Raw genomic sequence first — 16,391 nt, forward strand, 5'->3', positions numbered from 1 at the left:
GGCATGTTCTCTGCTCACCACAACCTCTGCCTCCTGGGTTCAAGTGATTCTCTTGCCTCACCCTCCAGAGTAGCTGGGATTATAAGTGTATGCCACCACGCCCAGCTAATTTTTGTATTTTTAGTAGAGATGAGGTTTCAACATGTTGGCCAGGCTGGTCTCAAACTCCTGACCTCATGATCCGCTGCCTCAGCCTCCCAAAGTGCTGGGATTACAGGCATGAACCACCATGCCCAGCTGAAAAATACATTGAAATTAATTCATAGATAGATGGGGAAAAAAGGCATATAACGAGAACAAGTGACTTGTCCTAAACTGCACAATCAATTCTCAATACTTTATTTCTCTTTTCAATGATGCATGCTTGTTTTCTACTTGATGAGTTGGATTGTACTTTACAAGAAACCTAAAATAAATCGTTAGGTCAGGAAATGTGACTTTGATTCATTAAAAAAATATATATTTATGTGTAATGTATTCTTATAGCTGTAATTTATACATATTCATAAAGATTTCCATGCTTCAGTCTGTCTCTTGATATAGGTCCATTTCATTTATATAATCATAAATAATAAGTCAGTATTTATTTTGCTGATTTAAGGTTTTCATCCAAAAGTTCAACAATGGCTTCTTCATCTGCTGATTGAAGCAGTCTCTGAATGAGCTGATCCAGGCCCTTCCCACCACTTACAAATTCCTGGTGAAAGAAAGAGCTATAATGAAACCTGATGATTAGAAATACAAGCAAAGACTTTAATGTTTATTTGACTTCTTTGCAGTTGTTATTTAATAACAATAAAGGATTACTGGTGTTCTACAATATAATGAACATGATTGCTAACTTGGGAAGATCCCCACTCTGCAGTAAGAATTAAGTTAGCATTTTATTTTAAAATAAATCTTCTGAGATTTGGATTTTTCTAACAACTCTGGAGACAACAAAATGAAGAGATCTAAATGGACTTTTGAAATTGACCACCTCCCTCTCTTTAAAATTCCATTGGTTGGCTTTTATGACAATACCATTCTAGGCTCTCAAACCATCTTTGGGAGAACTGGTTTGTTGCTGAATTGTACCCTAAAAAATGGCTTAATTCTTGTCCTGAAAATTCTACCCTTTTCACTCACGTTATGTTATTTCCCAAAGGAAAAAGACTGACAGGTCTCAATTCCTCTAGCATTTTGTTCCACAAGCATTTTGTGCATTAATGTGCATACTGCTCTTTGCCAACTCCTCTGGATGTGGCTTAGAGGAAGCCTCCCCCGACCATTCCAGGACAATAATTTCTGTATGTTTTATGTTGTAAATATTCTGTATGCTGTCTCCTCAGCAGGATATGGCTATCTTGTATAGGAAAATAGTAGCCATGTCAAAAAGGAGGAAAATATTTGCAAAGTTCCCTTTCCTCAGGAAACATACAGTATTAACCAAACATGTTTGGCCATATTGTTCTAATTACACCATGTTCTTTCAGTTGTTTTTCTGGTAGCGGTGACAATTTTCTGGGAGGCAGCCACATTCTCGTGACCAGTAATATCTTTCAGATGGGCCCTTAGGTGCATAGTATAGTATTTGGTTGTGAAAAAAAGGCAAGGTAACTAACTGGCTTCTGTAGTTATAAAATATCTGACTTTGGCCTAAATAATAACAAATGACTAACCAAACTAGCATGCAAAACTCAGAAGTAATAAGGTAAATAACACTGATAAGCTCTAATAATCACTAACTAGTCTATTGGAAGGAAAGAAGACATTCCATAGTAGTAAAAGGAACAGAATTAAAAACAGCATGAAAATCATACAGAAATTTACAAACATATGAACTACACAGGCATTTCCCTTGTAAAACCAGGACTTTAATTTTGAGTACTGAATGGGACAGGGTCAAGTAAAGAAGCCTTAAATATCACATGGCACCAAGGAAAAGGATCAAAGCTTTCTGTCTGCTGCCTTTTCCACATAGTCCTTTATGGGACCAGTTCACCTCCTTCAGAGGCAGCAAAACAGACATTTTTCTGCACTTCATCATTAATATATTTATGTCAGTGGTCTTTGCTAGATGCTATTTAGTAGGTTAATGTTTGAACAATCTTGACAGAGTCTTTTCTCCAACAGCCTAACTGTAACACCTCAATCTAATGAAGACACATTGTGGTAGGGAGAATACTAAGATGCCACCTGGTGTACACACCGTGAATAACTCCCTTTCAGTGCAGACAGAAGCTGTGAAAATGACGGAGTATCATTCTAGTGTCTAGGTGACTAAGCAGTTGACTTTGAGTTAATCAAAACGAACATTATCCATGTGAGCTTGACCTAAACAGGTGGGCCCTTAAAAAGGCCCAAGCCATTCCTGCAAGAAGAGATTCAAAGTGGGAGAAAATCTCTGGAGGGAGCCACTGGGAAGCAACTTCCAGCAGTATTTAGGTGCTGAAAAGCAGCCTCTAGATGACTGCCAGCAAAGGAATGGGGCTTCAGTCCTACAATCCAAAACAATGGCATTCTGCTGGCAACCACATAACCTTGGAAGAGGGCTCCAAACTCCAGAAGAGTATGCAGCCTGGCCAAGCCTTGATTTCAGCCTTGTGAGATCCTGAGAAGATAACTAAGCTCAGTTGTGCCTGCATTTCTGACCTACAGAAATTATAATACTTTTTTTTTTGAGATGGAGTTTCACTCTTCTTGCCCAGGCTGGAGTGCAATAGCTCGAACTTGGCTCACCACAACCTCTGCCTCCTGGGTTCAAGTGATTCTCCTGCCTCAGCCTCCCGAGTAGCTGGGATTACAGGCATGTGCCACCACACCTGGCTAATTTTGTATTTTTAGTAGAGATGGGGTTTCTCCACATTGGTCAGGCTGGTCTTGAACTCCCGACCTCAGGTGATCTGCCCGCCTCAGGCTTGAGCCACAGCACCCAGCCAAGATAATACTTTAATCATAGGTACTGCTTTAATTGCTATATTTCTGGTAATTTGTTACCCGGCAATAGAAAACCAATATACATGTATATATGCAGACTGAATGTATGTTCATATATTGTGATTGCATAATGAAGAATTTGGAATTTAGAAAAGATCATTGTTTCAAAATGGCATAAAGATCATTAATTTTTTAACCAGCAAACTAATAAAAATGTTTATAAATTTTAGGGTGGCTTGATGATTTAAATTACTTGGTAACATTTTAGATATACTTGGTAATATCTACATATAGGTTCTAGAATTTGACTAATTTCCTTCTGAAATCAAAGGTATACAAATATTACCTTAATATCACGAACTTCATATGCTATCCTGTGGTCAGTGACTCTATCCTGGGTGAAATTATATGTCCGAATTCGCTCTGACTGGGCTCTTGTTCCCACCTGTGCCATAACAAAAAGCAATTTACATTTTACCTTTATAAATATCTTCATTACAATGGAAAAAGCACTTGGTAAATGACTATTTCAACAATTTAGGTATGTTCTAAAAGTCATAGATACAAAATGGCAAAGAACAAGAATGGGCAGAACTTAATGTTTAATACTACAGGTTTGTAGAGCTCAGTTACAGAATAGGAAGGAATGTTTCTTCGCTATTTCAAACTCCAAATATTTAAAATCACACTAATCATCTTTCCACTCCAATAAGTTCTTCCTCCTGGTTTCCACAAATGACAGCACTATGTATTCCCTTTTATCCAAGTAGAAAATTGTGACATTCTGCAATTTGTCAAACATTTTGTGGGTTTGAGTTTACCATGCCAGGCTTTGATACAGATGCATACAGGGGGAGAGACCATCTTCAATTCATCCCATTCTCTAACTGCCCATTTCCAATGGGTTTCATGGGTCTCTTATTATATCCTGCCCTTTCCATTTCTACTATCACTCATGGATTCATTACTTTCACCTACAGTTCTGCAAAACCCTCCTGATTAATCTCCCAGTTTTCTGCTCACATTGTGTTGCCCTACTTACTTAGTCTTCCTACAGTATGGTTTTCTGATAAATTTCTTTGGTTCTTTCTTGTCTACTGAGCAGACACAACTCAACTCAGCATTCAAGGTACTTGGTAACGTGGCCAATCTTCCCAATGTTATTTCTGAAAATTATGTGAATCTCTATAATGCCACTAATAAGACTATACCATGTGTGTGTCTGTTATCTCTGCTATAAATCATCATCTCAAGGGATGCCCTTCCCTAACACTCTCCTACCATCTCTGCCTTTCTGGCCCCAGCAATTGAAATATGTTCTCTTCTTCCTCTGAAACCCGTTGTAGTTAGAATCTTCTTCATGGCACACACCAGTTTATATCATGCTACAGTTATTTGCATTCTTCTTAGTCTGCTCATCTCCTCCACCTCCCTAACCCCTGATATACCCAACACCCTGCCTCAATTGCTTTCACTTATTAAAATAAAAGAAGACATTTCTGGCCAGGCGTGGTTGCTCATGCCTATCATCCCAGCACTTTGGGAGGCCGAGGTGTGCAGATCATGAGGTCAGGAGATAGAGACCATGCTGGCTAATACAGTGAAACCCCATCTCTACTAAAAATACAAAAAATTAGCCAGGCGTGGTGGCATGTACCTGTAGTCCCAGCTACTTGGGAGGCTGAGGCAGGAGAATTGCTTGAACCTGGGAGGTGGAGGTTGCAGTGAGCCGAGATCATGCCACTGCACTCCAGCCTGGGAGAGAGAGCAAGACTCCATCTCAAAAAAAAAAAAAAAAAAAAAAAAAAGACATTTCTATAACTTACCATCTTAAACCCTAAGGCAAGTGATATGAAACTAAACTCCTGACCACTAGAAGAATTTTTTAAAATTATGGATTCCTAAGCCCAACCTCAGATATAATGGATTAGAATTACATATTTTGAAAATATTCCCAGATCATCTCTTCTGAACAATCTGTCAGGCTTGGAAACCACTATCCCAAACCACCATATTAATGGCCAAGACCTCACTCCAGATCAGTTACATCAGAATTTCTGGGGTGGGGCCTGGGCATCTATAAATCATTAGGTGATCAGTGGAGCCAGGGTTGAGAATCTGGCATAATGCCTTCTGTATAAAAGCCAAGTGTATCTATTGGTTGAAGAAAAAACTTCTAAGCCTTAGAAATCCCTATTAAAAAATTTCAGGTAGGTGGATAAGTTACTCAACAGGCAGTGATGTCTTTTTTGACTGGTCAATCAGACTACCGAAGAAGATACACATGAGCAATTTGCATAAAGCCAATCCTGAATACCTATTTTAAAAATTACTTTGTGGGCTGGGTGCAGTGGCTAATGCCTGTAAATCCCAGCACTTTAGGTGTTTGAGGTAAGCAGATCACATGAGGCCAGGAATTCGACACCAGCCTGGCCAACATGGCAAAATCCCATCTCTACTAAAAATACAAAAATGAGCCAGGCATGGGGGTGCATGTCTGTAATCCCAGCCACTCAGGAGGCTGAGGCACAAGAATCACTTGAACCCGGGTGGCAGAGACTGCAGTGAGCCAAGATCATGTCAACCTACTCTAGCCTAGGTGACAGAGCGATAATCTGTCTCAAGAAATAAAAATAAAAATAAAATTATTACTTTGTGGAACCCCTGGTGCCAAAACGTTAAACAGCAAATAAATCCAAATGTCTTTTTAAAATTCAAATGTGGCAGAGTTCATAGTATCTATGTCATCACTTATTTGCCATGAAGTAATGGTGTATACTCAGGGTATATTGTTTGCTTGTTAAAAACAAAAATAAGTTATGGTTTGTAAATGAGCATTCCTATCTGCAAGTGAATACACTGATGATGCTCTATAATCTGGGATTACCACTAATAGTGTTAACATTATTTATCCTGTCACTTTTACTACCTGCAAGTTAGCATGTAGGTAAAGAAAGCTAGAAACACAAAAGTGTGAAAAAGCTAGGACACATCTAGATGAAAAGTATAAGTAATGCTTAGGTTTAGACAATTCATTATCCTAAAAGGCCACAAAATCTTCCAAATTTAAATTACTGTATCATAGCCAGGTGTGGTGGCACACACCTGTAATCCCAGCTACTCGGGAGGCTGAGGCACGAGAATCACTGGAACCCAGGAGGCAGAGGTTGCAGTGAGCTGAGATTGTGCCACTGCACTCCAGCCTGGGTGACAAAGTGAGACTTCGTCTCAAAAAAAAAAAAAAAATTACTGTAGCAGAACTATGGGCAAATAACAAAAAATCAGTTATTTCTGTGTTCTACTTTTTTTTTTCCAATCTCTCTCAGTGACAAACTTTACTTCTTTTAAAATTTAAATTATAGGCTGGGTGCAGTGGCTCATGCCTGCAATCCCAGCCTGAGGTGGGCAGATGGCTTGAGCTCAGGAGTTTGACACCAGTCTGGGCAACATGGTAAAACCTTGTCTCTACCAAAAATACAAAAAATTAGCCTGGTGTGGTGGTAAGTGCCTGTAGTCCCAGCTGCTTGTGAGGCTGAGGCACAAGAATTGCTTGAACCTGGGAGGCAGAGGCTGCAGTGAGCCAAGATCATGCCACTGCACTATAGCCTGAGTGACCGAATGAGACTCCATCTTTAAAAAAAAAAAAAAGAATTTGGCCAGGAGCGGTGGCTCACGCCTGTAATCCCAGCACTTTGGGAGGCAGAGGTGGGCAGATCACGAGGTCAAGAGATCGAGACCATCCTGGCCAACATGGTGAAACCTTGTCTCTACTGAAAATACAAAAATTAGCTGGGCATGGTGGGTCATGTCTGTAGTCCCAGCTACTCGGGAGGCTGAGGCAGAAGAATCCCTTGAACTCGGGAGGCGGAGGTTGCAGTGAGCAGGGAAAGTGCCACTGCACTCCAGCCTGGTGACAGAGTGAGACTCTGTTTCAAAAAAAAAAAAAAGTAAATTATATATTTCGTTTACTTAAAATAATGACATTTATTCATTTTGCTTAGAATTCATCTATTTATCTATTTGAATAAGTAACACTATACCATGTATATTGTATAAAATTCAAAAAGTACCAAATGTTATATAAAGAAACATAAATGTCCTTTCTACCCCTTGTCCTTAATCTCCTTCAGTAGCAATCACTGTTCCCAGTTTTTTGCAGTGTCATTTGTATTTGATCTCACATAGTTATAATACAAGCATGGGTTTTAATTTTTAAAAATTTAAAATGTTCTTAACTCTCAAATAATTATTTTGTCTTTTAAACCATTTTCCTCTTAAGACAGTAATGATACAAACATTAAGAGGGAAACAACTAGGAAATAATTTTTCAACATCTTACATTTACTAATTTGCAAACTGGTATGCCCAGGTTTAGTCATAATCCATCAGTCCATTTGCAATGAGTTACTGCTTATTCAAGAAGGAGCACATTTCTCTATGCTCCAAAACGTTCCCATTTAAGCTAGAACAAATACTCCATTCTCTAAAGAAAATGATGACTTCTTGAAAAAATAGTCATTAAATTATTACACCAAGTACATCTTACCTGCAGTTTTCTAGTGCTGTGTTGCTGACACTTGTTTTTCTCGATGATCTGCTGGTAGAGTCTAGCTCTCAGCACACTCAAAGCTATTTCTTTATTTCTTATCTGTGATCTTTCTTGTTGGCATTCTACTACTAGTCCTGAAAAATAACAGGGATCAGAAGGTAAACTGTAGGTTCCACAGACCAAATTAAGATAGAACTAAGGAACAGTTTAAATGTAACAGGTTAATCAGGAAAAGATTACAAAAGATAAAAACATTTTAGGTTTAGCACACTTCAGAAACTAGCTCGGTTATGATTATAGCTGTAGTTGGCTCTTTGGATTCTGATGTGTAAATGAGATGCTCCGTATGAGCACCCAGAAAGCAGCAGCATCTGCAGATGGTTACCTATCTTTCAGTCCCCGAGCCTGGCCTCTTCCTCCTAGCTCATCCTGGCATTTCTGCAGCTCAACAAACAGCAAATTACTGCTACTCCCTATGCTGCACTGCTCCATTCTCTGTCCAATTCAAGAAGAACTTGCCTTTTCCCCTTTCAATCACAAATATACACAGAGCTGCGGTTTTAAAAATACCTTTATAGAAAGAAGCCAATGGAAGGATGCTACTCAGAGCTTTTAAAAAGAAGAGTTTACAGGGAATGTTTCTGAGTTGTCTGAGTTCTAAATTTCTTTCTTTCTTTTTTTTTTTTTTGGAGACGGAGTTTTGCTCTTGTTACCCAGGCTGGAGTGCAATGGCACGATCTCGGCTCACCGCAATCTCCGCCTCCTGGGTTCAGGCAATTCTCCTACCTCAGCCTCCTGAGTAGCTGGGATTACAGGCATGTGCCACCATGCCCAGCTAATTTTTTGTATTTTTAGTAGAGACAGTGTTTCACCATGTTGACCAGGATGGTCTCGATCTCTTGACCTCATGATCCACCTGCCTCAGCCTCCCAAAGTGCTGGGATTACAGGCGTTAGCCACCGCGCCTGGCCTGAGTTCTAAATTTCTAAGTTGTTCTGCATAGTCTGAGTAAGCAGGGGTCCAGCTAATCAATACATCTAACCACACACAAGATTTGGCTGGCCAGCTTCTGCATTTGGATGGGTTTGGCCCACTGTGTAGTCCAGTTCCTGGTCCAAATCCAGCTCTAAATTGATCACTTCTTGAGGCTGTGTTGTTGTTCTTAACTTTGCAACTGTCACTCAGAAGGTCCGTGTCTAATCCCGCTCCTCAATAAATTAGAGAAAGGGATTTTCTTTCTACATCACAAAAACTAAAAACCAAAAGCCCCATTACTATAGCCAATCTGCACCAATACAGTGGTAAATATTTTGCTGGAGATTTAAAGAATTTCTATAACATTCTATTCTCTGAACTATGTTGTCTCCCTGTCTAAATAAGCTACAGTCTCTACCTGCTAATACTTTTCGTAGGGCACTGAGGTTTCACCTCTACTAGTTTAAACTCACTTCTTGACTGCTTTATTGCAGCCATCTGGCTGGGCTGGGGGCACTGACTGGCCCCCATCTTCCAGGTATTTGTCTGGAGTTTCCTTGAATCTCGTATCCTTTTTGTACTACCCAAAAGAATATGAACATTTCCATTTTAAGATGGCTGGGCTTTCATGACCTTTCCTCCACATTCCTCTTCTTGTCAGCTGACCTGTTGTCAGTAATCAGTAAATAGCATGGATGATCAGAGCTCAGGGCCTTCACTGCCTCCAGTAATAAGTGATGGCCCCCTGGTCCCACTGCCTCTCTTAATCTGTCTTTTTCTCATTCCTTTATTGCCACCGAACTCGGGGTACCCATGGGTGATGTAGGGCTGGCTCCCTACATTCTGGTGCCCAACATGGGGTTCATGGATCCCTATGTTCTGGCACCCAATATGTGGGGCTCACGGACTCCCTATAATTAATTGGTGCTAGAGTGCTGCAGAACACCGGAACGAATTCTTCCTATCTGGCTGTAATTCTGTATCCTTTACCCAACCTATCTCTATCCTCCCCTCCCCCTTGCCCTTCCTAGCCTCTAATAACCATAGTTCTACTCTCTGTAAGTCACTTTTTGTAAAGTCAGCAATTTATGGCCACACAGGGTGGTTTTACAACCCTTTAATATGTTTTAAAGTATTCTGGTTTATTTTGTCAGAATTTTGATTACCTTTTACCCTATTTTTTACTCATTTTAATTTTTAATTCATCTTAAGCTAAGTATTAATGGTCTGGACTGTGTATAATATAGAATGATATCCAACAGTACATGGTTTAGGTGAAACACATTAAGTATCCAACAATTTATGGATTATTGAAGTAAATTATGGCAAGTTACAAAAAGCATAACCTCAGGTTGGGCACGGTGGCTCATGCCTATAATCCCAGCACTTTGGGAGGCTGAGGTGGGTGTATCACTTAACGTCTGAAGTTTGAGACCAGCCTGGCCAACACGGTAAAACCCAGTCTCCACTAAAAAGACAAAAATTAGCTGGGTGTGGTGGTGCATGCCTGTAGTTCCAGCTACTTGTGAGGCTGATGCAGAATCGCTGGAACAAGGAAGGCAGAGGTTGCAGTGAACCAAGGTTGCACCACTGCACGCCAGCCTGGGTGACAGAGCTAGACTCCATCTAAGAAAAAAAAAGCAAAACCTAATTTTGGGGGAAAAATGGCATATTTTTATATGTATAGAAAAGAATTTGAAAGGATGTATACCAAAGATACATGCCAACAATGGTTCTGGGTTATTATTATGGATGTTTTATTTTGTTTTGCTCATGCATATATTCTTTTTTTTTTTTTTTACAGTTTCCTATGGAATAAAAATCAATAAAGAAAACTTAAGAGAAAATATGAAATTATCTTCTTGTTGGATATTTAGGTTGTTTTAGCTTTTCACGTAACACACAACACAAGCAATCATAATAAGCTGAAAATGAATTTAAAATTTAAAAATGATGTCTGACTTTAAGATAGTTTCCTTTTTTTTTTTTTTTTTGAGAAGGAGTTTCACTCTTTTTGCCCAGGCTGGAGTGCAATGGCACAGTCTCAGCTCATTGCAACCTCCGCCTCCTGAGTTCAAGTGATGCTCCTGCCTCAGCCTCCTGAGTAGCTGGGACTACAGGCATGCACCACAACACCTGGCTAATTTTTTTGTATTTTTAGTAGAGGTGGGTTTCACCATTTTGGCCAGGCTAATCTCAAAGTCCTAACCTCAGGGGATCTGCCTGCCTTCACCTCCCAAAGTGCTAGGATTACAGGTGTGAGCCACTGTCCCTGCCCCCACCTTTTCAAAATCATACTACAACAAGAACAAGGAACAGAAACAGAAACTCCATCTGAAATAAAACTAGGTCATGTATATATGCCCAAACATGATCTATAAAGACAGAAATTAGATGGAAGAATGGTAAATGATTTAGCAGATGGAAGGAAGATGAGACTTAATTCCCTGTAGAGGGAGATGCTGACCAGAAACTGACCAATTTGCCCTGCTAAGTGCCACAAAAGCTCAGAAATAGAGACACCAGGTATTTCAGAAGTCAGGCTTGAGAAGCTGGGGCTAAATACAGAAAGTCTGTAATAACAAATAGATCCTTAAGTCTCCTCCCTCAATCTGCAGAAGGCAGGAAGTATATTTCTGGATAATTAAATCAGGAAAGTTCTAGACTTGGGACTAGGTACAAGGGAGGGCAAGTGTGGAGCATGGGCCTGAAGACAAGAGGATTAAGTAAAAGGCTACTACTGAATGGTGAGATCTTGACCTTACTCTCAGCTGTATCCTGGAAGCTCCTTCTCAGGAGAAAACAAACTCACAAGAGAAAAGATCTACAGACATAGATATCTGGGGGATCCTAATAAAAAGCTGATTAATCCTCTAACTACCCTACAGTGGAATTCACTAGTGGGTATGTGGATAAGTGCACTTCAAGCTTTTAGAACCTGACTCTTAAATATGTATAGACAGCCAAAAATTCCTAGACATTTCTAGCATGAATGTAAGAATGGGCTGAGTGCAGTGGCTCATGTCTGTAATCCCAACTTTTGAGATGCTGAGGCAGGCAGATACTGGAGACCAATTTGGGCAATGTGGAGAAACTTGGTGTCTACCGAGAAAAAAAATCCAAAAATTAGCTGGGCGCAGTGGCAAGCGCCTATAGTTCCAGCTACCAGGAAGTGGGGCGGGAAGTGGGGCTGAGGTAGGAGGATCACCTGAGCCTGGGAAAGTCACAGCTGCAGTGAGCTGTAATCACACCACTGTACTCCAGCCTGGGCAACAGACTGAGATCTTGTCTGAAAAAGAAAAAAAAAGAAAAGTAAGAATGAAACAAAAATAAGCTCAGAGGAAACAAAGACACTGCAGAAAGCAGAATAGCACTTCAGGGAAATGAAAATTAATATCCTTGAGCAATAAAAAAGAGAAATCAGTATCAAAAAAAAGAAAAAATGCTACGAAAAAAATTTTGAGAACAAGAAAGAGCACTCAAAAGTTAAAAAAAAATAACTTTTTTTAAATCAGAAAAAGGGTAGGAAAAAGAACTAAAAACAAAGTGACAGACAATATGAGAAAAAAATGATAAATTCAAGAGGTCTAACATCTAACTAATAGAAATCCGAGGAAGAATAAAGAAAATATTATGTAAGAAATTATTAAGAAAGTATTTCACAGCTGAAAGGCATGAGTCTCTAAACTGAAAGCAACAAACATAAGGAATGAAAAAGATGTTCACTATTCTAAGGGGAAATGATTTCCAACAAATGATCAATGAAGTGTGAAGTTACAGTAAAGCTATTTTTTTCCTCGAAGTAGTTGCTGGGGGGGAAAAAGCTATTTTCAGATCTACAAAGCCTTGTAATATTTACACGTCATAAATCTTTTCTCAGGAAGCCACTTAAAGATGAGCTTTGTTAAAATGACAGAGTAACAAAGAGAAAAGATGATATGGAACCCAAGAAATGGGAGGATCCAACACAGAACAGAGATGAAGGGAACTTCCCAACTGCTGGTGACCAGGACAACCCCTGTGCAGTGCCCACGGGAGCAGCTGGTCTACACTGCAGCAAGATGATAGAGTGCTCTGTCAGGGAGTCTCCAGAAAGCACTGGAGTGACTTCATTTTACACAGCTTTTGGAAGATGTAGGCAGACTCAGAGTCAAAGAAAAGTAAGCAAATGGAAAATCAATGAGGTAATTATTAACTCTAGGAAATGAAATCACAGGACTGTATACTAATGGGCTCAGCATCAAACACTATCTGTTCATTATATGAAAACAGTGAAGATTAATTTTGCCAAAAGATAAATATTTGGAAGAGGAAAGGGGATATAAGAGGGGTAAAATTCTCATCTACCACATTAGGACGTAAATATGTAATCTTTATAGTTGGTCAGAAGAGCACTATTTGCCTATTATTTAGAAATACTGAGGTAATTACCAGAAGAAATAACTAAAAGAGGTTTGTTTGTTTTTTGTAGCTAGAGAAGTGAGCTATAGGAATTTAAAGTGGTTATCTCTAGGAAATGGGAATTGAGGGTAGAGGAAGTAGGAAGAAGGTGGGAACAAGTCCAGAGGGCTGCTAGTTTTTTTGTTATTGGATTTTGCCATTAGACTTTTAAAATAATATACATGAAATGTAAAAATTAATTTTAAAAAGAAAAATTAAAAAGTTAAAAAAGTTTTTAATCTGAAAAACGGTAGGAATATTTAAAATCACATTACAAACCACAAAACTACCTGAGTATGCCAGAATTACCAATATTCAAAATAAAAGCATTAGTGCAGCAAAGCCTAATGGAGTTAGCCATCAAGCTACAGGTGACAGAAGATCCACGGCAGTGGCCCATCCAAGGCTACTTCTGTGTTTCATTTGTATTTAGGCAGAGGCACCTCTGGTTGCTCACTCTTGTCCAGCATACCTGGGAGCTTCCCTGAATAGGTCTGCTCACTGTCTGCATCTTTTCAGAAAGGAAATCTTTCCAAACAGAAGGGGAATATGAACACAATAGACATCCTGATCCACAACCACAGTGACATTTTTAAAGAGCTGTGCAGGGAACCAGATACTCACATAGGACGATTTCCTTCCAAATGCTGAGTAAGATGGGAAAAATGGTTAAAAGTACAAAGCCAAGGGACTTGCTCACCTGTAGGGATATGGACAAGTCTGACGGCACTATCAGTTGTATTAACATGCTGCCCTCCTGCTCCTCTGGCTCGAAATGTATCTATTCGCAAATCCTTGGGGTCCAATTTCACATCTACCTAGAACAGAAGGCATGGCATAATTCTACACTCCAGGAATTCCTTAATACAAAATTGATTCTGAGATTTTTTGAATAAACTGTACTGTTTTAAGATAAGTCATAGCTATTAGACTAAGAGAAGCAACTTATACCAAATAAAGGGCAATGAACTCCCCATTCCAATAGGATGCTATTTTGTTTGTTTGAGACAGGGTCTCCCTCTGTTGCCTAGGCTGGAGTGTAGTAGCAAAATCATAGCTCCCCGTAACCTCAAACTCCTGGGCTCAAGTGATCCTCCTGCCTCAGTCTCCTGAGTAGCCGGACTACAGGTGCACACCACCATGCCAGGTTAATTAAAAAAATTTCTTGTACTGATGGGGTCTTGCTATGATTCCCAGGCTGGTCCCGAACTCCTGGCCTCAAGTGATCCTCCCACCTTGGACTTCCTGAATGCTGAGATTACAGATAGGAGCCACCCCGCCTGGCCCTGGGATGCCAGTTTTAAGCACTGATTTAGGATGTTATGAGATCACTGAGTTTGCAATCTTTCAAAAGTTTCATCATTCATCATCCCAAAGTAAATGTTAAAAAAAAACAAAAATATATAAAATATACACATATATACTATATATTGATTCTCACTATTGTCAGAATGTCTATTTGCAAATTTGCCTACTCACTAAAATTTGTTTGTATTCTCAAATCAATACCCGAGGCACATCCACAGTCATTTGCAGACATGCATAGGGCAGTGAAAAATATGAACTGCTTCACACTTGCCTACTACCAGCTGAAGTAGGACAAGGTAACACTCTGCCTTCTTATTGCAGCTCTCCTAGAGATGACCAGAGAACGGAGGTGTAGGGGCAGAGCAGAGCAGTGCTCTGACTCTGGGGCCAGCTGGACTGGGTTTGAATCTGAACTCTAGCACCTGTTAGTGGAGCTGCATCAGGCAAGTCACTTGACACTCATGAGCCTTGTTTTCTCTTTTGTAAAGTAGAGAGAATCTACCAGGATGGGTTATTTTTAGAATTTAAGATTATAATAATGAGCTCAGTATGTGTTTGTGTGTGTGCATGTGTGTATGGACTTAGCTAATTTTTTTTTTTTTGAGACAGGGTCTCACTCTGTTGCCCAAGCTGGAGTGCAATGGTACAATCATAGCTCACTGCCACCTTGAACTCCTGGGCTTAAGCAGTTTTCCTGCCTCAACCTCCTGAGTAGCTGGGACAACAGGCATGTGCCACCACACCCAGCTGTTCCTAACACTGATTTAGCAAATACTGAACCATCACTCCCAAGGGGTTCACTATCTATAAATCAGTGTTTGCTGTAACTTTACAGAACATAACTATTAGGAATAATGAAAATCAACTTTATTCATGTATGTGTATGTTTATTAGTGGATTGAAAGGTGGCTCCCAAAAAGATACATTCACATTCTAACTCATGGAACCTTATTAGGAAAAAGGGTCTTTGCAGATGTAATTAAGATGGGATTGTCCTGGATTATCAGAATAGGCCCTAAATCCAATGACAAGTGTTCTTATAAGACACTAACTAGAGCAGACAGTAAAGAAGATATTGTGAATTTGGAGAGTGGTATAGTTTCAAACCTAGCAATACCTGGAGCAACCAGAAGCTGGAAGATGCAAGGGAGGATTCTCCCCACAGCCTTCAGAGAGGCACAACCCTGCTGACACCTTGATTTTAGACTTCTGGCTGCTAGAACAGTGAAAGAATAAGTTACTGCTATATAAAGCCACTAAGTTTGTGGTAATTTGTTACAGCAGCCTGTGGAAACTTACATATATTACACACACACACACACAAATAGTTAACAAATACGCTTTTTTTTTTTTTTTGAGACAGAGTCTTGCTTTGTTGCCCAGGCTGGAATGCAGTGGCATGATCTCAGAATTCACTGTAACCTCTGCCTCCCATGTTCAAGCAATTCTCCTGCCTCAGCCTCCCAAGTAGCTTGGATTACAGGCCTACGCCATCACGCCCAGCTAATTTTTGTATTTTTAGTAAAGATGGGGTTTCACTTTGTTAGCCAGGCTGGTCTGGAACTCCTGACCTCAAGTGATCTGCCCACCTCGGCCTCCCAAAGTACTGGGATTACAGGCATGGGCCCCTGTGCCCAGCCTACAATAAATATGCTATTTTTAAGGGGAGAGCTAACATTTTATTCCACATTCATCATTTATTAGTATGAATGACAGAAAGCAAGTGTGACTTTTCTCTTTGAAAAGTAGTAACAGTGTCAAGGTTGGAATCAAACATACTGTTTAGCTGACTGTTTTTTTGTATGTTTCCTCTCAAATGACTGCTACATAGTGAAGGAAAAGATGCTATGGCTTTTGTTAAAATATGTGAGAGTCGGCTACCTTAAGACTTAAATAAATACTGAAGAGATAAGAGTAACTTACCATTTTATGTAGCTACAGTATATTAAGTAGTTACATAGAAAATGTGTGGATACATACATGATATTCTCCCAAATGTTACAGAAATGATCTAATGACTTTTGGGGAACTCTGGGTACAGATGTGACTTAGGGCAGATGAATTTTATTTTGTTTTGTTTTTTGAGATGGAGTCTCACCCTGTCGCCCAGGCTGGAGTGCAATGATGCGATGTCGGCTCACTACAACTTCTACCTCCTGGGTTCAAGTGATTCTCTTGCCTCAGCCTCCTGAGTAGCTGG

At 39.8% G+C, this 16,391-nt stretch overlaps 1 protein-coding gene across 3 annotated transcripts in view; it reads right to left on the bottom strand.

Annotated features, from left to right (window-relative positions):
- Window positions 1–323: 323 nt before the first annotated feature.
- The window catches only part of MTRF1 (mitochondrial translation release factor 1), a 34,247-nt gene continuing 18,179 nt past the window's right edge, over window positions 324–16,391 (bottom strand). For all 3 annotated transcript variants that reach the window (XM_064361774.1, XM_064361773.1, XM_064361775.1), the window contains 4 exons: window positions 13,584–13,701; window positions 7,466–7,602; window positions 3,266–3,364; window positions 324–697 (listed from right to left, as the gene is read on the bottom strand). In XM_064361774.1, the coding sequence (XP_064217844.1) occupies window positions 584–697; window positions 3,266–3,364; window positions 7,466–7,602; window positions 13,584–13,701 (468 nt within the window). In that variant the 3' untranslated portion in view covers window positions 324–583. The remainder of the gene's footprint in view (window positions 698–3,265; window positions 3,365–7,465; window positions 7,603–13,583; window positions 13,702–16,391) is intronic.

The sequence above is a fragment of the Aotus nancymaae genome, unplaced genomic scaffold, assembly GCF_030222135.1.
Source record: "Aotus nancymaae isolate 86718 unplaced genomic scaffold, 86718_ANA_hifiasm-v0.15.2.pri h1tg000043l, whole genome shotgun sequence".
Classification (NCBI taxonomy): domain Eukaryota; kingdom Metazoa; phylum Chordata; class Mammalia; order Primates; family Aotidae; genus Aotus; species Aotus nancymaae.